General features: G+C 39.1%; 2 protein-coding genes across 2 annotated transcripts; both read left to right on the forward strand.

Moving 5' to 3' along the window:
• The first annotated feature begins 615 nt into the window (after positions 1-615).
• On the forward strand, positions 616-21,360 carry col7a1l (collagen type VII alpha 1-like). The gene is made up of 40 exons (XM_056425473.1): positions 616-680; positions 767-802; positions 903-1,037; positions 1,343-1,432; positions 2,314-2,514; positions 2,903-3,010; positions 3,699-3,743; positions 4,167-4,244; positions 4,572-4,628; positions 4,851-4,952; positions 5,724-5,774; positions 7,147-7,200; positions 7,278-7,331; positions 7,425-7,463; positions 7,562-7,765; positions 9,106-9,132; positions 9,271-9,330; positions 9,860-9,985; positions 10,115-10,186; positions 10,855-10,890; positions 11,062-11,121; positions 11,322-11,366; positions 11,472-11,507; positions 12,398-12,433; positions 12,620-12,676; positions 13,283-13,354; positions 13,554-13,625; positions 14,478-14,513; positions 14,612-14,692; positions 14,766-14,819; positions 14,938-14,991; positions 15,091-15,153; positions 15,228-15,290; positions 16,002-16,118; positions 17,237-17,314; positions 17,526-17,579; positions 17,668-17,716; positions 18,547-18,723; positions 19,837-19,908; positions 20,748-21,360. Exons 1-40 carry the CDS (start codon positions 630-632, stop codon positions 20,951-20,953), a joined length of 3,108 nt encoding a protein of 1,035 aa, XP_056281448.1. The 5' UTR covers positions 616-629; the 3' UTR covers positions 20,954-21,360.
• A 3,909-nt stretch (positions 21,361-25,269) lies between these two features.
• ucn3l (urocortin 3, like) lies at positions 25,270-25,719 on the forward strand. Its single transcript, XM_056424734.1, has one exon. It carries the CDS (start codon positions 25,270-25,272, stop codon positions 25,717-25,719), a length of 450 nt encoding a protein of 149 aa, XP_056280709.1.
• The last annotated feature ends 519 nt before the right edge of the window (positions 25,720-26,238 follow it).

The raw sequence follows: 26,238 nt of genomic DNA on the forward strand, positions 1-26,238 counted from the left end.
GAAATGTGGTTTTCTTTGAAAAATAAGGACATTTCTAAGTGACCCCAAACTTTTGAAGGGTAGTTTAACTCAGGACCACGTAAACCTGCCAGTCAGCTTAAACTGTAGTGATGCTGACATGGATCCGTTCACAGAGCGCCACCACTGATGACATCCGAGAAGCATTTCCAATCCCAATGGGTCCTCCAGGAGCTACTGTGAGTTTGATGAGAACACAGAACACGTGTCTAGATATGTAAAGCTCATGAATAATGGCGCATCATTAATTAATGGCATCATTCATATTTTTCCTGTATGAAATCTGAGTCGTCATTCAGCGATGACTTTAGTGCTTTGATCGTGGGCTGCAATGAATCGGGCTTTTATTTGAAATGCATTGTAAGTGCATGTTCCCATTACTCGCTTTTCTCTTTCTGTGTGTTTAGGGTTCACCAGGAATGAAGGTAAGATGGTAATGTGGCTCATATTGGAACTGAATTATGAAAAAAACAGAAATGTTGTCGCTCGATTGTCTTTTTTCTTTTTTTCATCGATGCAGGGAGATAAAGGAGACACGGTAGTGTTTCATTGTTATCACACAGAAACACATGTAAATGGAAAGGAAAATCACATTATGATAATCTCATTGAATGTCTCCCCAGGGTGATGCTGGAGCTCCTGGAAAACATATTGAGATGAAGGTGAACGAACACAGGGTGCAGTAATCTCTCGTCTGGGCTGCAATGCTGGTGTTTCACTTTGAACATATGCTTTTCCTCTTATTTAGGACATTGAAGGGATGTTTGAAGCCTACGGTATAAGGGTGAGCTCTCAGAATGACATAGTTTACATTTTTTGCTTTAATAGAATTGGAAACAGTACGGTTCAGTTTCACCTTCTCAATGAACACTTGTTTTCCCCAGCTGCCTTTGCTGAAGACTTTGATTGACAGGCTGCTGCAGGATGGAATCGAGGAGCTGCTTCATGTGCTCGGCAACGCCAAGAGAACAAAGGAAAACACAGAAACTCACACCTCCAACGTCATCACTGAGTACACAGTACGTAGACTCCAGGGAAGAAGTGTGAGAGTGTCATGCAGCTCATGTCTCATGGGATTATAAGACACTTCGGGAAAACATCAATATTTTTAGAACAAAGTTGAAGGACGCTAGCTGTGAATGATTTCTTCCTAAACTCTGATGGCTAACTTTCAATTATTTCAGCTCTCAATTGTCAGTTCTATGGTCTCTTTTTCAAACAACTGTTTTAATCCCGAGTCAACTCACTCCTTATATTACATTGAAAGTAAAATAAAAAAATGCGAGAAACAATTGATTATTTTTTGGTCTATTTGTTTCAACAGAGTTCAATGAAGTTTGACCTCACCAGCCAGCCGCTGAAAGAGTTGGACACCGTTGAGGACCCTGAGTTAGATGCAGCGTCTTTGACGGTTGTAAGTAAAATCGTAGGAAGTCTTTCTGTCGTATGAGATTATTCATTCTGTTTCCAAGACAAATCAACTTGTCTCCCGGATATTAAGTTTTCTAAATGCAAGAGCACATTGATATTTTTGAGTAGTTTGCTGCATCGTCTTGATTCAAGCTGACAATGAAAGAAGATCCCTGAAATCAAAAAGTATACATCAGGAACAAGTAGTTTCTAACCTCTCGTTAGATTTATTTTTCTGTTTTAACCCTCCTGTTACCTTCGGGTCAATTTGACCCCATTCAATGTTTAATGTCGGTGTTCTTTCGGGTCAATTTGACCCCAGGCTGTTTTTCACTGTGTCAAACATATAAGAAATATCAACTTTATTATATATTTAAAGGGCTATTTAGGTAGTCAACAAACAAACATAAAGTACCTCACACTTAAACTTGGAAAACAATATTAATTCTAATAATTTTCTGGAGGTTTTAATTGCTGGGGTCAAATTGACCCCAATGGTAAAATATGTCAGTAAATATAAAGGTAACAGGAGGGTTAAACATTGAATGGGGTCAAATTGACCCTAAGGTAACAAGAGGGTTAAGAAAAGTCCGTAACGCTCAATATGAGTGTAAAAACATCAAACATATTGAAAACCTTTTCAGGAGACACGGTGCTGTGGGCCCATTCCCACTCCAGCATCACTTATAGTATAAGTACTTAAGTGGGAGACCAGCAAATTTCAGGGTCATCATACAACACATAACAGATAATACAATTAAAAAGTAAGCAAATAAATAAATATTTACCAATTCACTCAGATATCCCCCTAACTGTGTACTGTATAGCGTGACTCATATGCTTTTAGCTCAGGTAGTCCAAAATAGTCTGTCTTTTTATTTCAAGGACCCTTTAAGTGAAACTTCAAAGAGGCCGAGTTCAGGGACCGTCACCCTGAACGGAGAGCAGGAGCTCGACGGGATTGACTCCAAGTCAAAGGGCTCCAGAGGCAAGGAGGTGGTAGATGGGAGCAGTGGAGAAGTATCTCCCCTCAAAATGAATCTGACAGTAGTCAATTCGACATTCAATCATACTGCGACACAGGAGGTGAGGACATTTTACAACAAAGTATGCCAACTTTAAATTTACAATTCTACTAAACTGTTGAAAACATGCTGAGTACTATAAACATGGTCGTCATTTGTGTTTCGACAGAGCTAGTTTGAAGATTATTTTTTAGCAACATGGGATTAAACCGATTTGTGTATATTGAGCCCTCGCAGTTTCTAAATGTGAGCGCGGTGCGATCTCAGTGGCCTACATTACTGTTAACGTTGACATGAAAAAATTAGCGTTATTAGTGTCCTTGAAACCAAAAATGTCATTCTCATGGCACTCTGCCTGATTTTTTTGATTTTTTTAAGAACTACAAACCTGTCAAAACATTTATGTTCTGCTGATTACAAAAGAATAAAAACACAAATGTGTGTGTTAGACGGTTTCAGGGTTACCAGAAACTGTGTCGGAGACTGTTCTCCTCACTCAGGAAGACTCCCTGAAGAAGACCTCGGGACAAAAGAGGAAGAACAGGGAACGCGGGAAGGTAGAGCTTACATGGACATCTTATTTGGGACTGCCTTTGACACTGACTGATGAAAAACACGCATGAGTATTGTTCGATTGATTATATTTAACATAAAACATAGAATACTCCTTTGATCATTTTTTTAAAAAGTTAAAATTATGTTTCTTGATTGATATCTTTAATTTATAATATTTAAGGAGCATACTAGAATTGCATGTTTTAGCTCACCCTTCCTACTTTTCAAGTATTAACTGACTTCAGTATAGTATAGTTCAACAATTTCATAAAACAGACAAATACTGGAGCTGCCTGGAAGGTAGACAAGGCATTCATATTCATAGAGCACATTTCATTAAATGTGCTTGAAATTATAGTGCATACAGCAACAAGTTGCATTAGAATATATAAAAAACTAATGAGATAATTTAATCAAATCATGGAATGCCTCCAAGTATATTTGATTGGTAATAAATGGGTAGAAACATGCAACACCTCCAGTATGGTCCTATAACTTTAACACTTAGGCCTCCTAAACCTCTTCATGTAAAGGTGTTTCAATTGTTGACATTCATTAACTCCCTATTCCCCTTTTATATCACCCTCAACTGACAGTATCAACCTCATAATGTCATACTCAATCATAAACATCTGAAGCATGAGACACCTTTCTTTTTTTTCCCTCTCTGACTGTGAACTTCTTAACCAGGGCAAAGGAAATAAAGGACGACATAAGAGGCAGAGACAACGCCTGGTAAATGTCCTTCAAGGGGTCCAAACTAAACCTGAAAACTTTACTTATCTTTTCCTCCAACGAAACAAAATAAAAACCAACTAACACTGCAAAATGTCAAGTGACCCTGGCTCTAACATGACATGAACAGAACATTATTTGTGTGTAAATAACAGCTTCAAGCACTAAAACTGTTTTAAAAAAAAAATTAATCATAGTAAACTAACATTGTTAAGCTTTAACAAGCATCATTTTAATTTCATTGTATTGGTGGTGTGGCTCGTAAAACTAAAAGCATGCATGTGTCTTAATGTCCTTGTGCTTATCGTTATATTAATAATAGATTTCATAAAAGTTCTCTTTTGTAATCGCTTGGCATTGTCGTCTTCCGGCCATCGACACCATCTACATTTTGATGTAACATCACTTCTCTTTTATTTAAAGACAAATGATGAGGACCCGCAAGAAGAAGAAAAGGAAGAGGAGTTTTATAACAGTGAAGACTACAGTTATGAGTACGAGGTAGGCTGCTGCGGTGATGAATGACTAATTCATGAACTATGGGAAACTTAAAGTGATGATGTGGTTATTACAGCTTTGGAGTGTGTTGTCGTGGTGGGTGGCTTCTTGCTAACAGACCTGTCATGATTTTTATAGCAGCACCCCATTTGTGCCCACACTAAAAACTGGAGAGAGACACACCCACTACCTGAATTAATCATTAAGAATAAATTAGTTTGTGATTACAGCTTCCTGCATCTGCTCTGCACATCATCAGCTGGAGTCTCTGTGGGTTGGGAAAGTTTCAAAGTTATATTGAAATGATTTTCTTTTTCTTTTTTTAAACAGGAAGAACTCTCCCAAAGTGACTCTTCAGCTCCTCAGGAGAGGAAACACAACGGACAGGTACATTTGAGTCATACAGCGTGTTTTCATCTGTTTCAGCTGCATTGGGATTTAAAGGTTTGGTAGCTCACACAACTAATGCATCATCTGTCGTCCAGATGATGTCATCACATAAAAGTAATTCACTTTTGCAAGACTGCACTCTGATGGAAGGGAAGCAGAGACAGCGGAGCTCAGTTGTGAAAGATGATAACATACTGATGCTGTTTTCATCTTTTTTAGGAGGAACAATTACCCACACACAGTCCTGCTCCGTTAGAACTACTGGTGGGAGCCTCCAGTCGTCCTCTAACATCCCCTACAGAGAGACAAATAGACGCACAGGTGAAAATACATTTAATGTCTGATTTCATGCTTAAACACTAAACAATGTCTTTACATTTCTTACATTGTTTCTTACATATTTTACATATTAAACATATATTTAACAGAAAACAATGACCAAGAAAACAGGTAAACATCCCTCATCCCCATATAGCCTTACACGGAATAAAGAATACTTGTCCATGAATGCCAAGAAACGCTGAATCTTACGGCTGTAGTGGAAATGTCTCCCCTAAATAAAGGCAGGAGATTATTTCATTGATACCCTTTTTATTTGTATTTTATTTTTTATTTTTTTATTCACAAAAAAAACAAATTTTCAAAATATTTGTAGTGAAATAGCATTTACATTTTGTAATGCTGAAAATATTATTTTACAAAAAGAAAATATACAAATGTATAACCTTGTAGAAATCACCACACAAGGATGATGTTGTTGTTGTTTTTTTAACATAAGATGAAAACAAGGAGAAAAAGAAAAAAAACATTACATTGATACCCTTTTTAAAACAAACAGCGAAGGTTGATTTATATTCTCTCAAACCTCTCTCTCAAATATATATGATGCTTTTGTTTATATAAATGTGTTATTTATTTATAATTCTTCCTTTTGAATTTTTGTACAAAGCCCCTATCTTACCCTACAGTTGAGATAGAAAAGGTAGAGGGGCAGCTGGTCTCACATATGGAGTTATTCATCAACGAGGTGCTTCACTTTTAGACTCTATTTTCACTGTCACAATCTTATGTATCCTTTGTTGTTCTGACCAGGATGAAGTGTCACTTCCTTCGCCTCCCGTCCCAACAGAAGAACCAGACATGGTAGAGCTTTGATTTGATTTGAAAGACTTGAATCTTCACTGAATGTGTCTGAAGATCTTTGCATGTCTTGGAATGCAAATGTATTAACACATAACACAAGACAGCTAAAAAATGATGGACAAGTGCTTTCACAAAATTAAGGATGGGCTTCACTTTCTCCCTGTCATGAATATATATAATAACAAAAATAAGCCATGCTTTAAGTAATAAGCACTTGCCATCATATCAAGACTTTTTTCTTTTTTTCGACTTCCTCTGAAAATTTCACCAGTGCAAAACCCAAGTGCACATTTGTTTAAGGCTAATATTAATACAGTGGGAATGGAATATACAGTATATATACCATCTTAGACATTACTAAAGCATGAGACAGGAGAGCATTTCTGAGCGGCATGCTTTTAGCATGATTTCTCTACCTTGCCTGAATGGGAATGAGCAGAAATAGTAGCCTAGTCCGATTCTTCGTGAAAGAATTTACTGGTAAAGAAACAACTCCAGTAATACTTTCTCTGTCTCATTTTTTAAAACAGGATGTCTCTTAAGTCCCAAGACACTGTGCATATAGGGTGTTAAGCATTCATAAGCACACACTACATGGAGCGTGTGAATAAACTGTGAACGGTTGGTGGGGAGGAGCCCTGAACCTGACCAACGTTTCATGAGGAAGGACTTCTTTCCACACAGAGACGATGTCACTCGCACAAACCTTTGGCCATACCAAAGTTCATATCTTGTATGGCGGATGTTATTTTGAATAGATCTATATAGAAAATCAGACACTGTTCAAATATATGAATTGTTTACCCATGTCCAGTTTATTTTCTCATTCTTCACTTTCTTCAGTGGAGCCTAAATCTTGTCTCCAACTCTTAATTTATTTATTAAGACAAATATTTCGTCTGTAACAAATAACACATCGGATTAAACACAACATTTGTACCAACAATTTAAATATTCTTTTTTTTAAAATATATTTACTTTAAAATCTCTCCAAATTGTACTGACATTTTATTTATTGAAACTTGGAAATATGTTGTGTTTTTACTTCCCTTATCATCTTTAAACGCCAATGATATTATTATATAATGATATTGGGCTATACAAAAATAAACTGAATTGAATTCAGAATGTAGTGGTATCATAATCATATCTGAAGCAAGGTCAAACACTCTTTTTACTGGTGAAAATATTCTCTTTTATTACATTGTTTTGTCTTTTTGTTCGAAATCTCTGTGCATGTATCTTTCAGTAAAACAAATTGAATTGACTTCCTAAGCAAACGTGTGTCTTCCTTTCTTAACTCTGAACCATGAACACACACATTAATACAGATGGTTCATTTGCTCATAAGAAGCTTTGGGGGATTTGACAGGTGCCTCGAATCCAGATCAGGGTGAAGAAAAGCGCCCCTTGGCCCCACACCATGGTAAGCGCCCCCTGTTTTAGTAAATAACAGATCGATAAATAATAGAAAATGGCAGTAAAAATATTTTTTCATTGTAGGTGTTCATGCCTGGTGCCCCTGGTGGAAGAAGTCATTTCAAAGAGCCACAAAAAGTATGTTTTTCCAGTCTTCAAAACTAAAATGTCCTTCATGTCACTTGGATTTCAAAAATTAAAGTATGACAATATATGTTATTGTCCCTTTAGCATCTGTCCTCTGGAGCTCAAGGTTACGACAGCTGGAATGTAAGTCATCAATCATTCAATAAAATAAGTATGAACTCAAAAGAAGATGGTTTGGCTTATAAATACGCTGATTTATGTTAAAACATGTGTTCCTTTAGCAAATGAAGCAAGAACACGCTGACCTTCAAACGCATTCCAGGAGGCAGAGCCGAGAGCGGAAGGAGAAGCAGCGATACAGCGACACAGAAAGAGAGATTCACACAGGAACGCAAGGAGAAGAAGCGACTGAAGCGGAGCAGTGGGAAATGGAACAAGAGAAAGGAGGAGAGACGGATGGAAGTGCAGAACCAGGCCCTGACGCTGTCTCCTGGGAGGAGGAGAGGAGCGGCGACTACGATTGGGAGACAGGGGAGGACGTCGATCGAGAGAGGAGGAGAGGAGGAGGACCTGGAGCGGGAGAGAGAGAGGGCAAGAATGGAAATGGAGAGAGAGACAGAGCTGCACAGGGAGGAGGGGGAGAGAGACTTGGAGAGGGAGGAGTGGGAGAGGAGGAGGGAGGAGATGGAGAGGGGGAGAGAGCGGGGTTATGATGAAGAAACTGGACAGCCATACCCTCCAGAGTATTTCTACCTCAAGGTAAATGCACAATGTTTTCAAAACACGCTCATCATTATGACTCAATTTGTGTTTTATTCAAAAGTAGGCGATTTAAATATCCAATTACACAATGCTTTTAATGCCCTCTACATTTCTTGTGCAATAGGGACAACTAGGTGAGAACGGAGCACCGGGACCAAAGGTGACTGAAGATATTTTGAATAAAACTTGATTAAACATTTTGTAAAGAAAAACTATTTTGAAGAATCGAACATTACGTTGATTTCAGGTGCTCTAATCTCACAGTGCGTGAATGACACATTTGTTTAATGAGAATTAGAATACGAAAATGTAAACGTTAAAATGCTGGCAGCATTGATTTAAAGTAAAGCCAGGATTTTACTGAGTCACATTTTTTACATTACATCACGTGTCATTTAGCAGACGCTTTTATCCAAAGCGACTTACAATAAGTGAATCAACCAAGAGTACAAACTAAGAACAACAAGAATACAGAAAGTAACATTTCCTCAACATAGTCGAACTACAAAAGTACCATAATAAGAGCCACTGAAGTGCTAATATGTGTTTTAATCCAGATATAGTCGGAAAAGATGTGTTTTTAGTTTCCGGCGGAAGATGTAATTACCTATTATACTAATTTAACCCTCCTGAGAACACAGACGTTTTAACCCTCCTGTTACCTTTACATTTACTAACATATTTTACCCTCGGGGTCAATTTGACCCCAGCAATTAAAACCTCCAGAAAATTATTAGAATTAATATTGTTTCCCAAGTTTAAGTGTGAGGTACTTTATGTTTGTTTGTTGACTACCTAAATAGCCCTTTAAATATATAAAAAAGTTGATATTTCTTATATGTTTGACACAGTGAAAAACAGCCTGGGGTCAAATTGACCCCAAAGAACACCGACGTTAAACATTGAATGAGGTCAAATTGACCCTAAAGGTAACAGGAGGGTTAAAGCATCATTATCGTCATTAAACATGCTGACAATTCTCCTTTTTTTATTTGTTATTTTTGCTCATGAAAAACAATTTGCCGAGGTGCACTCTCTCACTCTTTTTGTCTTCACTTTTCAGGGGGAGATTGGTGAAGAAGGACAAAAGGTAAATTCTCGTGAACTATCATTCACGTAGTTATTCAAGGTGTTTGGTTTTTTTAACGGTGAAATCTGGTCGCCGTGCTTTAATGTTGAAAGGAATGCCGGTGAAATGGGTCGTAGACGTGTTGTTTTGTGTTTTTAGGGAGAGCCGGGTATCGGCCACAGAGGTCCAGAAGGCCAGGCGGGGGCTCCAGGACGGAAGGTTCAAGAACACAAATTCAACAATCTCTTAAATATAACATCCCTTCCAAATCAATTAATCCCCACAGTCGTTTCCATCACATTGGCTTTGATTGACTTTGCTCCTCATCGCTGTTTTGATTTAGCAAATGTAATTGTCTCAGTGACTCACTCGCTCATTTAAAATTGTGTTTGAGCATGTTGACTGATCACGGAAACAATAAAGTTTATTTGAAGACAATTATTCAAAAGTAATAGAAGAGCTAAATTATTACACAACATGAAACAAGTGAACTTCAACTGCGGCTGTGTCTTCTTCTTCTTCTTCCTCCTCCTCTTCTTCCTCTTCCTCCTCCTCTTCTTCCTCCTCCTCCTCCTTCTTCTTCTTCTTCTTCCTCCTTCTTCTTCTTCTTCCTCCTCCTCTTCTTCTTCTTCTTCTTCCTCCTCTTCTTCTTCCTCCTCCTTTCTTCTTCTTCTTCTTCTTCTTCTTCTTCTTCTTCTACTTCTTCCTCCTCCTCCTCCTCCTCTTCTTCTTCCTCTATATTCCTCAGGGTGAACCAGCTGAGCCAGGGCCTCCAGGCGCTCAGGGCATCCAGGGTATCCGTGGTAACACAGGCATGCAGGGCTCCCCTGGACTCAGGGGTGGCCCGGGGGACCCAGGAGAGCCGAGCAGGGAGGTACATCATCACATTGAGCTTGCTTTGTTTGGCGTGTAGACATGGAGTCAGTGGCATGGACAGAGACGACGCTTGTGCTTTGGGTGTTTAAAATAGAGACGTACATCGTGATGTGTGTTAATGACGCAGGGGGGACGGGGGAAAAAGGGGAAACATGGATCTCCCGGATCTCCTGGAACCGAAGGAGCAGCAGGACCTCAGGTAAGAACACAGGAATAGCTCATCGATCTTTGCAGGCGTGTCTGATTTGAGTGATTACCTTCGCATTGAAAATGCGGAAGGTAATGTTTTGATCGCCGTGTATTTATTTGTATGCGTTTGCGTGTTACTCGCATAACTCAAAAAGTATTAAACCGAATTGCATGAAATTTGGTGGGATGATTGCTTATTATCCGGTGACCATTTGATTAGATTTCGGGATTGATCGGGTCAAAGGCCAAGGTCAAGGTCATGAAAAGGTCAACATCTTATTTGAATCGCATGAAATTTGGTGGCATGATTGGTTATTATCCGGGGACCATTTGATTAGATTTAGACACAAAATGTTCATAATTTGATCCGATTTTGGGATTGATCGGGTCAAAGGTCAAGGTCAAGGTCATGAAAAGATCAAAATCTTCTTTTTACCATAGCACGGTCAATTTTTATCCTATTGGCATGCAACTAATGCCAAAATGTTCATAATTCAATGCCCAATATTGTGATATGCGAAGGTATGCGCTCTACCGAGTGCCCGTTCTAGTTTGTCATGGGGCTGTTCACTCAGTCCGAGAAATAAATTTATAATCTAACAAACTTTGCATCGTGTTTATCAGATGTTCTATCAACTGGAAAAGATGTGTCACGATATTTTATTTTCTCTCATCAAGGGTCCTCCTGGTCTGTCTGGAGTCAAAGGAGAAAAGGTGCATATCCTGCATATATGATTAAAGCTGTATATTTTTGATTGACCCACGACTCAAACATAATGTTATGAGAACTCTATATTTCTAGCAGCAGCATACTGTTAACAATAAGTTCAAGTGTGCGCTGGATGTCGACCCTGGATTTATTCCTCTATTATGTTCCCTCTCCAGGGCCACAGTGCCCCTGGAGAGCCCGGGGCCAGAGGGCTGTCTGGCTTCCCAGGCAGAAGGGTGAGTCAAGCTCAGTTCATTCATCACAGGCCAACCCTGTGACAGTGAGCAGCAGTTTGAACCATGTGTCATCTACGTGAAACATCACACGGTCACTTTGCTCACCGGTTTGTGTCGCAGCTTATCCGATCTATTCCCGGTTTGTACCTTTAAAGCCTCCTTACACATTCAGCAGACTCCTTTCTTCTCTTTTCCTTCAGGGGGAAAAAGGCCCGTTAGGTATTAAAGGAGCTCCTGGGGCTTTCGTAAGCAATTTTTCAAAACCATTCAACTGAGTATATCATTTCATTTAAGACTTTTCGAGTTTTACTGTTGTAAAAAAATCCTTCTATTTGATCCTTTTTCACTAGGGTCCAAAAGGCTGGCATGGCAGCAAAGGTGAAAAGGTCAGCTTTCCTCCAGTTGTTTGTTTGTTTGTGTATTTTATTCAGTCAATCAAATCAAATACTGTACAATATTTTTCTATATAATATACAAAAGAGAAAGTCTGAAAAGGTAAAGGTAGAAGCAAAAAATGCTTATAAATTCCTATCCTAAATTGAAATCAAAATAAATCAGAAAATTAATATAAAATAAAGAAAAAGAACAACAAACAAAATAAAAAACAAAATATATTTATATATACTACCACATACATCTTCCATATAAATACGTTTTTAATCACATTTATAACTCTCAAGAATTGTTTTATAAATAATTCCCTTGAAAACCAAAAAGGAGTTGACCATTCTTACATCCATTTCAACATTATTCCATAATTGGACTCCTACAACAGAAATGCATCTTCTTTTACTATTCACTAATTCACTCACCAACTTCATTAACCATATACTGAAAATTATAAAAACTGGAATACTATGATGTTTGATGCCAATTTGGGGACTGAGAAAAGACTTTATGAGGACATTTCTGATTTTGAGAGAGGGACACAACACATGCAAACCACCTGTTGCATGTCAATCAATGTCTGCATGCCTCTGGCCATCAGCAATGTTTTGGTAAACGATGCTCTTTCTACCAAGACACCCACAGTTGAATCCTTAATGATTGCATCACCGGTGCAAAGACACGCGGTCGGCAGCAGGGAAGACAGTCGGTTGGTGTTTGGGTGAAGCAGGCGACATACAGAGTTTATATTGAGAATTGATTTCAGAAATTGCTCTGTGCGCTCGGCATTTTTCCTGTTACAGAGCAACAACAGCTGTGAAGTAACATATGTACTTTTGTTGACATCTGGAGTGTAAATAGTCTTGCTTGAAAGCATCTTTCTTCGCAGGGTAATCCCGGGTCACCTGGAGTCCGAGGAGAAAGGGTAAGAGGACTTCCGTGGTTCTTTGTTTGCTGACATTTCACATTGTGTGTCATATGAGATCAAACAAGAAGTAGACAGTATTCATGGCTCCATAAATATCCACGGAAACTCGCATCGGTGCTTTATCATTTATTGCAGATTACATTTTTGTGTTGCTGGTATTCAAAATGTGATCCTTTCCTCCAGGGCAGTCGGCTTCAAATCCATGGAGCCCGAGGATTTAAGGGTTCCAAAGGAGAGGCTGTGAGATCATTTATTATATTAACACAAATTAACACGTTTCAATGCAACTTTATTTGTTCTCACGAGGGCTCGTTTCACTACCCGGGTCGACAAATACACACAAAAGACGTCCTTAATGGCAAAGCTAAAACAATTGTTTTTTTACTGGGTTTATTACCTTCGCATTGAAAATGCGGAAGGTTATGTTTTGATCGCCGTGTATTTATTTATTTATTTGTATGCGTGTTCCTCGCATAACTCAAAGAGTATTAAACCGAATCGCATGAAATTTGGTGGGATGATTGGTTATTATCCGGGGACCATTTGAGTCGATTTTGGGATCGATCGGGTCAAAGGCCAAGGTTAAGGTCATGAAAAGGTCAAAATCTTCTTTTTACCATAGTCAATTTGTATCCAATTGGCATGCAACTAATGCCAACATGTTCATAATTCAATGCCCAATCTTGTGATTTGCGAAGGTATGCGCTCTACCGAGTGCCCGTTCTAGTTAAACTTGTAATTAGATGAAAATGCTTTAATAAATGTCCAAACATATGAAATGCACTCCAAACACAAAAATAAGCACATAAATAGAGCGATGAAGAGTTCATAGATGTTTTGTTTCAGGGTGAGCGAGGCCCACCAGGTTTTGATGGCGATAAAGGAGAAAAGGGCGAGGATGGTCCTCCTGGCGTCAAGGTGAGACATCCTGATGTCCACATGATGAAACTGCTCAAGAGAAGAACACTTTCCACATTTAGAGCATTGAAATATGATTCACAACAGTGATGTTATACTGGTCATTATCAATTATCTGATAGACATCATCAGTTTGCTTCCTACTTTCATTTCTAATAAATGGCACTGCAAAAGAAGTATTTTAAATGTATTTCTGAAGGGCATAAAGGGGGACGCAGGCGCAAAGGGGGCATTGGGGCGCTTTGGAGCGCGAGGACCAGGAGGCCAGAAGGTAAATAATTGTTCATATTGATATGTTTACACAGCAACAACACTAGTTCAACCATTTAACACTTTTACTAGTACTGTGTGTGAAATTCAAGATTTTTTTTAAAAACACGACTCTGGAGAAGTATAGACTTAACAGTATTGATGAAGCATAAGAAGTAACGCTTAATGGGGACAAGTTCTTGAATTTCTGGTTTGTTACCTTCGCATTGAAAATGCGGAAGGTAATCTTTTGATCGCCGTGTATTTATTTATTTATTTATTTGTATGCGTGTTACTCGCATAACTCAAAAAGTATTCAACCGAATCGCATGCAATTTCGTGGGATGAGTGGTTATTATCCGGGGACCATTTGATTAGATTTTGGGATTGATCGGGTCAAAGGTCAAGGTCATGAAAAGGTCAAAATCTTCTTGAATCGCATGCAATTTGGTGGGATGATTGGTTATTTTCCGGGGACCATTTGATTCGATTTTGGGATCGATCGGGTCAAAGGTCAAGGTCATGAAAAGGTCAAAATCTTCTTTTTACCATAGCACGGTCAATTTATATCCAATTGGCATGCAACTAATTCATAATTCAATGCCCAATCTTGTGATATGCGAAGGTCTGCGCTCTACCGAGTGCCCATTATAGTTTGTTTTGTTTTTGTTTTATATTATATATATATATATGGTTCTTTGAATAGGTTTTTTTTTAAGCAATCATAGGTTAGGGCACTTATAAGCTAGATAGATTCAGCCTTGACCCTTTCGGTCAGCCACTTTCTTCTTTTGTTTATTACTGATGGTTATATATGTTGCTGATCGAAATAAACAAACTCAACTCAACTGAAAATGTTCTTCTTCTCCTGCAGGGAGATCCAGGAGAGCCGGGCCTTGATGGAGTGATGGTAGAGCTGCAATACAAACAGGAGCAAACGCTCGCTCAGTATTTATACATTGAGCCAACATGAATTTACACACAGTACAACACACAATGTGATTTTAGGGTCGCAATGGGGATCATGGAGATGACGGGGCCGCGGGGGACAAAGGAGACAAAGGACCTCTGGGCCAGAAGGGCAATCAGGTACATCGAAAATCCATATATTACCAATTGTGATCCTTTAGTTTAGAGATTAAACTTCTTCTTTTTTTCACAGGGTGATCCCGGAGAACCAGGCTTCCCAGGAGTCAAAGGGGAAAGTGGAGAAAAGGTTGAAGCAGTTATTATTTGCCACATATTTATTCCCCCCCCCACAACTTTTCTAGAGTTTCAGGTTCTCTACGCACACGATATCGCTGTATTTTCATTTCTTTGACCTGTCGCTAAAGGGTTTTAGAGGTTTTCCGGGACGCACTGGGAGTCCAGGCTTGGATGGAGAAAAGGTAAGGCCTGAATTAGCACCGTAGACCAAAGTCACACGTTATATAACATCATCATGTGGAGAAGTTCTGCCTGTAATCTAGATTATTTCGCCTTTGCAGGGAGATATGGGTTTACACGGTACCCCTGGTATCCCCGGGCTGAATGGACTCATCGGGCGCAAGGTAAACACAACTCTCTTTATCTTTTCCCCACATGTAAACAAGCTCACGCTGCTCATCTTATGACATCCCTTCAGGGCGATAAGGGACAGGGAGCCACCGATGGTGCTGACGGTGCTTCAGGAGGGAAAGGAGACAAGGTGGGTCGTATTGTTGTTTCTCTTCCCGCCGACCGTGATGGTTTGAAGAGATTGGAGGGACAACAGCACTTTAACAAGAATATTGGGTTTATTCTTTAAAAAGCACAGGTCAGGAACAAACGCCTGCAAGGACGTTTGGAGACTCTCAGGAAGTCGAATTGAGAGAAGTCTACTAAACATACATTTTACCATACGTTTTATGCAAAACAAAATAGGAGGAGTTTATTATTCCCGGCCTTCGTGGACCAATCACTTTCATGCAAAATTACCTCATTGAGGAACTGAATTGAGTTGAACCCAGACACGTTGGAACCCCTTAAATTCAAGGCTGAACTAGGCCTTGTGACTCAATTAAAATACAGGTAGAATCACGTCATGTTCTAGAAACTATCTTCTAGCCCCCGCGCCCATGTTCTTAACCTGCACCCAGTGGCGTGATCTCCCAAGGTCGAGACACGTCTCCCAGATTCTCGACTTTGAGCTCTGACTTTGCATGTTTTTGGATAATCTGATATTACAGAGTATATGAAAATATACTACAGTATATTTCATTCGACATTATCGGCTATTATCCTTCACGTTGGACTGTTTATGTGCTTGTCACAGTTGTATATTGTTAAATTCCCAGGGAAAAGAACGTTGTGTTTTTATCTTCCTCTGTATACACAAAAGACATCTTAAAGTGTTATTTCACTTCTTTACTCCGTGCAGGGTGAAACAGGCTTCGCAGGATTTCCAGGGTTTAAAGGGTCTGCAGGGAATCCAGGAAAGCTTGGAGATCCGGGACCACCAGCACCTCCAGGACTCCGAGGGGTCACAGGACCCAAGGTACCGTATGATACTGACTCGTATATATTAAACTGCATTAATAATGCTTTACTGTGATGATAAATTGCAAGAATGAAGGCACTATTAGACTATTTTCTAATAGTTTTCTACTTTAATAAGGACTTATTTGAATATGAATTCTGTCATCTCTGCCTGCATCCGATTATATTTCTTAAAATAATGGCATACTTCATTAAGTTGTGATTTAATGTATGAAATCACAGTTTGATATGACAAGAACATAACTTATTATTTCTTGTGATGAATGCGGTACGGTAAAAGATTATTATATAAATAATGAATTTGTAAGTAATTTTCTTGAAATACAGTAATTCAACATCACTAAAATACTACCACACAACAATATGCCCGATCATTTTTTTTGCAACCATGACCACCAACCCAGCATAGGCGTCCAAGAACAAGCCTGACCTCCGCTGCCTTTGAACTATGGCAGCACTGAAAATCCAAATCAGAGGGTTTTATAAACATATGTGTACAGTAAAGTATTTCTCTGGCGGGAAATATATATCTATACATTTTATTGAGGATTCAGGGTCTTAATTTAATTTGTACTTTTAGGGTACAATAAAATCAGTTTTGCAGTTCAATGCCCTCGTATTAACTTCCGCTTTACATCTTTGATAATACAAGTATCTAAATGCCTAAAGCACTATACTTATTTATCCGTATATCGGAGCAGAAATGGGAGCAGGTACTTATGCACAAATGCAGCTACAGTATCTGGCAGCCTCTAAAAATTAATATTTTTGTTTAAAAAAACAAGGTTTTTGTAGGACACTGAGAATGTGACAGACCACAGTGAACAGGATGGTGAGGTGAGCTTGATTACAGTCATCGCCATGTCTGTGTCTTGTTCAGAGAGACTCGCAGCATACGTACACATAAGCAGAGGTTTATTCCCGTCTGCAGCTTTCAAGTAATATCTTACTCAAGTAGCTCCTTTCAGCTACAATTAGCAGATGTTCAGTGTTGGCTGGGATCTTTTAATGAGGACGTACAGAGGCTGTAGCGAATTGGTCTCTCTTTCATGATGCCCGGCAGGTTTTCTTTAAAATAATTTAAAGATGTTTTTTCTTTTCACTTTCACTGACCAGGGGGACCGGGGCAGAAGGGGCAGATCGAAGCCATGTCAGAAGGGAGGGGCCGGGACGACAGGACTAAGAGGAGAGAGTGTGAGAATCTTACATGGACACACACACACACACACACACAATATGACTTGAATGTGGTATTAATCTTGGTAACAGATGCCGGTTGTGAGCATGGTGGGACTATATACTCTTTTTAGTGGGATTGTTCAGATTAAAATGTTTTGTACAAATAATTATAGCTTTAAATATATAATTAAGCTCATACATTTGTGAATGTGCTTTTTTTCTGCAGGGCACTTTGGGTATTGAAGGAGGAAAAGGGGAGAAGGGGGAGCCTGGACTCTCAGTGCGTGTTTATCACAAACACAAATACACACATTTAAGTTCGATAAATGGATTAACTTACTTTGAATATTGTCATTCTCTGTGTCAAGGCTGAAGATGTAATGGAGATAGTCACCCAGGAGGTGACAGAAAAGTGTGGTAAGACGTGTGTGTGTGTGTGTGTGTGTGTGTGTATGTGTGTGTATGTGTGTATGTGGGCAGGGGGGCCGTCACATTATTCACTTGTACATTTTGAACCCTTTTTGTGTGAATACCTGCGTGCTGCTGGACAGGCTGCGTGTGTGTGTGCGTGCGTGTCTGTGTGTGTGTGTGTATGTGTGTGTGTGTGTCTGGTTGTTTGTTGTAGAGCTCCCGTGGCAGCAGCATGGCACCCGTGTGTGTTTTGCCATCTGTTATGTTCTCTCAGAGGAACACTCACCATGGGCCCAGCAACAGCGGAGCCATTCACATTAAGAATCCACTTCACACTTACAAGACACTTAAAGGACAATTCTGTGCATTGTCAACCTTTTTCACTCAAGACATTTTGACATTGCAGATACATTGCCCGTTTGCTTTTCAAATACTTATTATTTGCAGAAAGTAAACATGATTTCGATTCAGAATATTCGAGCAATAACGAATCCACTTGTTAGTTATTTGTCATTTGTCAAATACAGAATAAATTGGTGAAAATATGTTTTTTAACCCGTTTTTGCATTTCACTGCTGCTGTAAAGTATGAAATAATAAATAAAGTGGTCTGAATGGATAAACTAAAAAACTAAAACGTAGGTATTAGATACCTAAAATGATAATCTGATGATCAAAAGACTGAAAATGGCTCATATATGGACCCTAACTTTGCCACTGAAAATGTAATTAAGGAGAAAAAGAATGTTGATGTATAGTACAAGACAGAAAATATATTTTTTAAACACCATGCTCGTGGTTTTCATGATTGTCTGTATCATGTTTGCATCATTTCAGGGTTGGAATACAAATTCATGGTAAAGTCTGTGGATCCAGATGGAACAACGGCAGTGATTAAGAATAAAAAAGAGCCAGGTGATAAGGAAGTGGAAGAAGGAGAAGAAGTGAATGAATATGAAGACACACTGGAAAGAAATACCAGTCCTGACCCTGCGATCCTACCAAACCGCACAGGTAATAACAATAATCTCCATGTTATACATCGAAACAAGTAACTGTCCAAGCCCATGGGCCAAGCACACAGATGCCTGCAGATGTATATAGTATGACTGAGTGTGTGTCACAGCTAAATGATTACAAATGTTATACTTATGTGTAACAGCTGTGGTTACCTTCGCATTGAAAATGCGGAAGGTTATGTTTTGATCGCCGTGTATTTATTTATTTATTTATTTATTTGTATGCGTGTTACTCGCATAACTAAAGAAGTATTAAACCGAATCGCATGAAATTTGGTGGGATGATTGGTTATTATCCGGCGACCATTTGATTAGATTTTGGGATCGATCGGGTCAAAGGTCAAGGTCAAGGTCATGAAAAGGTCTAAATCTTCTTTTTACCATAGTGCGGTCAATTTTTATCCAATTGGCATACAACTAATGCCAAAATGTTCATAATTCAATGCCCAATCTTGTGATATGTGAAGGTATGCGCTCTACCGAGTGCCCGTTCTAGTTTTCTAATGTATTAATCGGGGCTTCACATCAGTATAAATTAACTCTGAGGTATTTGGAGGAAGAAAGATATCGGGACATGATTATCACCAAATCTTCACCTCCATCTAATTTTGTGTTACTTATTGTGGGACACCTCAGATTGTATTATCATGCTGTATGGTCATTCATATGAAGGAAGAGCTTTAAATTTAACACTGAGGTACATGATAGTGTAGCCTGAATCATGTTTCTATGGTTACCTTCCATTGAAGAAACATTTACCAAGTAAAAATGTATTTTTAAAGCTAAGATAAGGATGAAACTAGTGCCAGTATATTGGTTTAATCCAGCTCTTTCAATCACGTTTTAATGTTTATTAATGTCTCCTTCTGTCTCTCGTTATATGACTTGCAATCTGTCATTTGTTCAAACTAAGTCTGTAGGGTTGCAAATGTACAGGATGATTTCACAAAGGCATCAAAAAGACGAACATTGAACGCTCCACGTAGCTCAGCAACTTGTTGATCGTTCTGATTTTGTCAAAAGACAACTGGCATTCATTAAAAGTTGATCCTTTTTGGTTCCTGACGGTTGAATCCACCAACTTGTAAAATCTGTCATTGATGTTCAGATTCTCTTGAGGGAGGGACTGCAGAGTGGGGACAGAGGAAGAAAAGAGGGATGTTTGGAACCGACACAACTGGTGAGTGCCCAAGACAACTGATGTTCTTCTTTTCTTTTTAAATCTCATTTACTCTGTGTCTCTTTCACAGTATATGAGCGAGGAGCTGCTGGAATCATTAAATGCACAAGGTTTTAGAGAAAAAAGAGTAAAACATATGTAAAACTTCCATGCATATTTGACAGCCGGTGGATTTCACGAGGTGCTTCTTTTGCAGGGAAATGGTTATTTGTAATTGTACTGAAGAATCTGGTTTCACACTTAACCCTGTGTGAAAATATATCTATACCTATTCATATAAATGGAATGATCTGATGTTTTGAGACGATCACTTATTTGCCGTCTCTTGGGAGTTAAATGAGAAGATCGATATCGGTGTCGTCTCTGAGTTGACAGCAGAGATGTTGGAGATGATGGGTGCTACGCCTACCTTAGCACACATACTTTAATCGCAGGAAACCAGTAAATCCAAAAGAAATCCGCTGGGTGTGACTAGACAACAACAACAACTAAAAAGAATATTTTTTACACAAACACGTCTCAATAGTACTGCAGTTGTAATTTGTGAAATATTGTCAGAGGTACTCTTATATCTCCCCGTTCAGTCATAGCTGTACCCGACATTTTGCACACTACTGGCCCCAAGTGGTCTTTTGATATTTATTTTCCAGAGAGTGAAAGACTCCATGCAGGAACAGTGTAGTCATGGATCCCACTCCTCAAACACACTAAAACTTTTTTCCTAAACTTTTTCTGCTTTTCCAACATCTGACATAAGGGGGGAAATAGTGAATGTCCAGCATCTTTGTAGGGTGTATTATTAACCCTTTCATCTTTCACCTCACATGCAATGCCTGCAGCAGACCACTGCCTGGAGCCGATGTCGGAGGGGGCCTGTTCAGAATATGTTCTGCTCTGGTACTTCCACCCTCGATCCGGTGAATGCAGACCGTTTGTGTTCGGGGGCTGTGGTGGCAACAGAAACCAGTTTGCCTCAAGACAAGAGTGCCACAGTTGGTGTAGGATGGAGAAGAGAGGGAGGGGGAACCAGTCAGATGAAATATAGCCTACATTGTACCAATGTCAGATGAGTACAAACACATTAAAACAATATATTACAAGTTTTGGTTGTACAGTATGAATGAGAGGATACTACAATATTCTGTCCTCCTTTTATTCCTTGTAACAAAAATATATTTAAACTTCCACAAGTACCAAACTCTGTCGAGGAAACTAGCAACGCACATTGAGAAGATCATTATTGTACATAACTGTGTAAAATGTCATAATGTTGTATTTTCTACTGGATTTATTTATATATTTCAACAGATCTTGATTTGTTTTATGGACAAATTGTGTTGAAATTCAAAATGTTAATTTTGTCATTTTTATACATGTTTCTGAAATAGACTTAAGACATACGACTGCGTCAAAAGTAATCCATTGTTTAACACGACTGACATATTAAATCTATCTTTTGTGCGTGTCTGCGTCGTGCTCGTCTCTCCTCTCTCGGCTCTCTACGTTACACTTCTTCCGTTTTGTCAATTGCCCTGCATCATGTAGAATCTGTAGCTGATGGCCTGCTGCCACTTTCATCCCAACATATGTTCCTTTGGCAGGGGGTGTTATGGGTCAGGCTGGGAGTCAGATGAGTGACCAACAGGAGCCCAGTGAGGGAGAGCACATAGAGACTGTTTTAAAGGACTCTCTCTTCAGACCGTCGCAGCAGTACCAGGGGATTCCCGCGTGGGTGTTGATGTGGGGGCAGGACACAATGACGTTTTCTTTCTGGCAGTGTGACATGTGAAAATACACGACACAACTTGGATTCTCAGGGTGTCACTGGTTGATTTTTTAAAGAAGAAACCTTCGTGTTAGGCATATGTGCAACATGCTCCATCCCCAAGTAAATTCCCCAAAAGGTAGCTCACTGAAAAGATACTAAAATTCCATCTGCCTCAAAGTGGCAGATTCTTGACAAAGTCTTTCAACACCAAGCCTCCAGAGGCTTTCTGTATATTAGTCACGATTCTGCACTGTAATATACTCCCACGTGCGAAGATGCTTCATTGATCTGTGGTTACGCAATCCTCAGTGACAGGCTGTTCTTGCTAAACCACACCCCCTGTTATAATTGTAAATTTAGCTTTTAGATCATTTGCAAATATCTTTAAATACGTTCTAAAAGTCAACTATATCTACCTTTGCTTAAAATGTCTCTTGCTTCCAAAGAAAATTGATTTAAGCCGTAACCCTTGTTTGGGTATAGTTTTACCCGTTTTGACAGATTTGACAGCAGTAAAAAAAAATAAAAAAACCTAAACGTCATTTTTTGGGCTGGAAATTGTGACCCAAAATACACAAACATTAAAATGCTTTAAATGTTTTTAACTTTTGTACAGATGCTTCACATTTCAGGCCAAATTTGACCTGTATCTATTGAGATGGATTTTAGATTTACCAAGGAAAATTGTGGTTTTAGGGAATCTTGAAACTGTGAAACTGTACAGGCTCATGTTTGTATGTATTTTTTGGGACAGTGGTGACAGAGTTCAAGGGGGACCTCGGCGGGGGTGTAGCTCATCTAAGTTTTGAACTTTTCATTTTCATGTAGGACCAACGCTCATAACAAACTGTCGATTCAGAAAAAGGTTCAGACAATGTTAGCTCCATCCAGAAAGAATGATCTTACTTGTTAGAAATAAGACTTAATACCAACTAATACCCCTTCACACTTAAGCTGAGCAGAATTCTTAACATATCTTGAGTCAAGTGACTAACAAGAACACAATCCAGCATGGTAATGAAAGTGGAGTTTTTCCATTGAAGTCGAAGAAGAGCAATTAATTCCGTCTCAAAGATCAATTGCACAGTGGAAGCAAGAGTGGGAGGACATCTTATCACAGTGTGTCACAGACTGTGATTGCTCCTGCTGTTGAGACTTACAGTCATATTAATCCTTCAAGGAAGTTGCTCATTAGAGCTTGACCCAACACCGTTTGATCCTCTGCCACATCGGTTACAATGTGTTGTGTGAACACTCAAAGTTTTAATTAAAATACAATGTTCTCTGGGTCTCAGGTTTGAAAGAGGTAACAATGGACCTTTTCTTTTGCCAGGTTTAAAGTGTTATGCACAATGAGTAATGCCAGGAGTGTTATGCTAATAAAAGACATGATTTAATTAAACAGACTTACAGGACTCCAAAAACTAATCCAATTGATTAGTAAATGTCACTTTTAATATTAACATTGTAACGGTGTTAAAAGAAGTGTTACCATTGACTAATGAGCCACATTTGAAGGTTTATAAGCTGTAACTAATGACTATATTAGGTTATTACCTTATTTACCAATGTATGTCATTAATAGAGACACATTTGGGTTGTACCAGGTTATGAAAAAGATAATTGACTGTACTTTATTCTCCTTTAGCTAATTCTTTGGTGCATAGACTATCAAGGCAAGCCCATCCTTGATTTTCCATTTACTATTTACTTTCAACATATAAAACTGCAGGCTATACTATATATTGTTTATCAGACATTGAGATGCCTATGGGCATGTGCTGACTTAAAATGTATTATTTACTGAAGACTTGATGGCTTATGAAAAATGTATGAACTTGCTTGAAAAAATAAAAACGTTATGCCTTTCAGAAGAGGATACACATCAGCTAAGTCCAATCAATGCAGCAGTTGTTATTAACTTATCAACAATAAATTAATATGTATTTAAATTGTTGATCTCCTGATTACTCCTTTGATTTATTGTTTTTCGATGAATTGTCAGGAAATAGTGAAAAGTGTACATCGTAAAATCTCACAGCTGAAGATGATTTTCAAATAGCTTGTTTTGTCCAAACATCATTGAAAAACTAAAATATATTAAATGCACTATATCATACTGTATATGAAAAAGAAAAGCATCAAATCATAATGGTTGAAGAGGTTAGAAACTCATATTTTAAATCTCTAAAAACAATGTATTGCTTATCAGAATAGTAGCCGAGCCAACTGATGATGTTATTAACTAAGGCGACTGCTTTATGTTGAAGCAAGTGTTACCTAGATTGTGGAATTACACATGGTTCTGAACAATGGGGAAAGCCCATGGTTTTGCCGTTGGTTCTGTTCTATTTAACTGTCTGTGGTTCTAAATAAGAATTGCCGATGATTCTGGAATGGAGCTCTCCATAGTTCTGAACAGTCTAACTGTCCATGGTTCTGAATAAGAGCCGTCCGTGGTGCTGACCAATGGAACCGTCTGCAGGTCGCTGCGCATTCCGAATACAACCTCCGGTCATTGGTTGCAAAAAAAACATGATCGTCGTACTGGAGGCTCAAAAAAAACGGCAGTCCAGAAACCAATGGGGGGCATCACGATGACTCCGTGCACTACCTGGTCCATGGTTCGGAGTTATGGAAGTGTCCGTGTTTTTATTTGGAAGATGTCTGTGAACCTGAGCCAGCAATGTCAACACATGCCAACATGTCTTTTTTTTAAATAATGTTATTTGGCCAGCAAAGTGTGAATATGATCAGTTTGCAGGCCACCCAAAAAAACAATCATGACTCATGACTGCATGAAACAATCTGTCTTTGTACTTGTGGTCGTGATGTCTGTGTGATAAGTCATATTTACAAACTGTTGTATATACATCACTGCATCTCGACCAATGGGATACTTCAGAGCAAACCAAAATGTCATCGCGATGACGTCGTTGCTGGCGTAGGGCTGCAGTTTGATGGCTCCTACTAAATGCATGCAGTGGGAATGGACGAGCAAGACACGCTGCTGGTCAGACAGTGCGCACTGTTGACCTGCGCACACAGTATCGGTTCATCAGGATATCTTATCACATTTTAGTTTCACGGAATTTCTGCCTGTTTGTTGTTTTTTTCCTTCCCTTTACGTGTTGGTTGACCCTTCTTACTGTATCCGTTACTGTCGGACACGAGTGGTAAGTTTTACGAAAATTATTACTTCCTTGTTTGTGCCTTTAAACTATTGTCTTGTGGTCCAAAATCGACAAAAAAATGCTTGAAGACACAGGCTGAACTTACTCTGAACTATCGATATTGAAACTAAAAAATACTCTTTATACCCTATTATCCCGCACACACTCTTTTTAATGACAGAAGGGAGACATACAAGTTGTCTGGAGACCATTTCGCTTAATTTCAATCTAAATGTCCATATTTTGAGTGTGAAGACTACAGCATATCTTGACATCCACTTTATTCTCATATGTTAATTGCTTTTAGATTAATACAATATTTACAAATAAAATAGCTTGTCTGAGATGGTGTAAAGATGTGAAACCAAATGGAATAAGTGAACATTTCTCTTCACCTGTGTTGGTCCCAGAGGACACAGCATGCTCTCGTCCCTGAAGACCCTGCTGCTGCTCTCGGTCCTGTGCACGCCGACCTCCGGTCTGTGCCTGCGCCTTTACCGCACCGGCGACGAACTCCTGTGCGACGACCGGATGGCAGTCGGGGTCCGGAGCGACGTGGATGGCTGGGGGTCCCTGATGCAGTCCGCGGAGTACCTCTCTTCCTCTTTAACTTCTTCTTCTTCTGTCGAATCCAGCCGGGGAAAAAGGACTTCAAGTCCCGCAAACTACCGCTTCGTGAGCCGGACGAAGCTGAGAGGGCAGATGATCCGCAACAGCAGCAAAGGAGACCGCAGGAGCAGACTGACCCTGTCGCTTGACGTGCCGACCAACATCATGAACGTCCTCTTTGATGTCGCTAAGGCCAAAAACCTGCGCGCTAAGGCGGCCGAGAACGCGCGCCTGCTGGCTCATATTGGACGGAGGAAGTGAAGTTGGACAACTTATTGAACACCATGAATCACTTCCTAATTCACTTTTACATCAGGCTATTGGTATTGATTTGTTTCTCCAGGGGAGATTATTTTCTTTGCACTCACACATTACAGGAAAAAGAAACATTTCAAATATACTTCAGTTGCTCTCTTGTGAAAGGTGCTTCGAAAGTCTTCTATTCATTATTTTTTAACACTGGTGAAACCTCCATGGACAATACATAATGTGAGCTAATGAACCTCTGTGACTAAAAGTTGGATGATGATATCTGAATTTGTTTATGTTTTTGGACAACGTGGCATTAAACTAAGAATTATACAATATTTGGTTGCAAACATATTGTAAAACTGTAACATTTCCAAAATGTACTATTCATTTTACGGTTTAAAGTTTTATTTGTAGTCTACAGCATCTTAGTAGTGGGAATAATACATGTATTTCTTATCAATATCAGGAATGTTGTAGCAACAAATTAACTATTTGTAATCAAGAAATAAGTTCAATAGCAATATGGAG

This window comes from Pseudoliparis swirei, chromosome 10 (genome assembly GCF_029220125.1).
Source record: "Pseudoliparis swirei isolate HS2019 ecotype Mariana Trench chromosome 10, NWPU_hadal_v1, whole genome shotgun sequence".
Classification (NCBI taxonomy): Eukaryota; Metazoa; Chordata; class Actinopteri; order Perciformes; family Liparidae; genus Pseudoliparis; species Pseudoliparis swirei.

What these genes read in the sequence shown, in the direction of transcription:
- col7a1l (XM_056425473.1), top strand. Translation starts at nt 630, where the DNA reads ATGTCTCCCCAGGGTGATGCTGGAGCTCCTGGAAAACATATTGAGATG. An exon ending in GAAAACATATTGAGATGAAG is followed by an intron (nt 681 to 766) that starts GTGAACGAACAC and finishes CCTCTTATTTAG; the next exon opens with GACATTGAAGGGATGTTTGA. An exon ending in ATGGACTCATCGGGCGCAAG is followed by an intron (nt 15,154 to 15,227) that starts GTAAACACAACT and finishes ACATCCCTTCAG; the next exon opens with GGCGATAAGGGACAGGGAGC.
- ucn3l (XM_056424734.1), top strand. Translation starts at nt 25,270, where the DNA reads ATGCTCTCGTCCCTGAAGACCCTGCTGCTGCTCTCGGTCCTGTGCACG.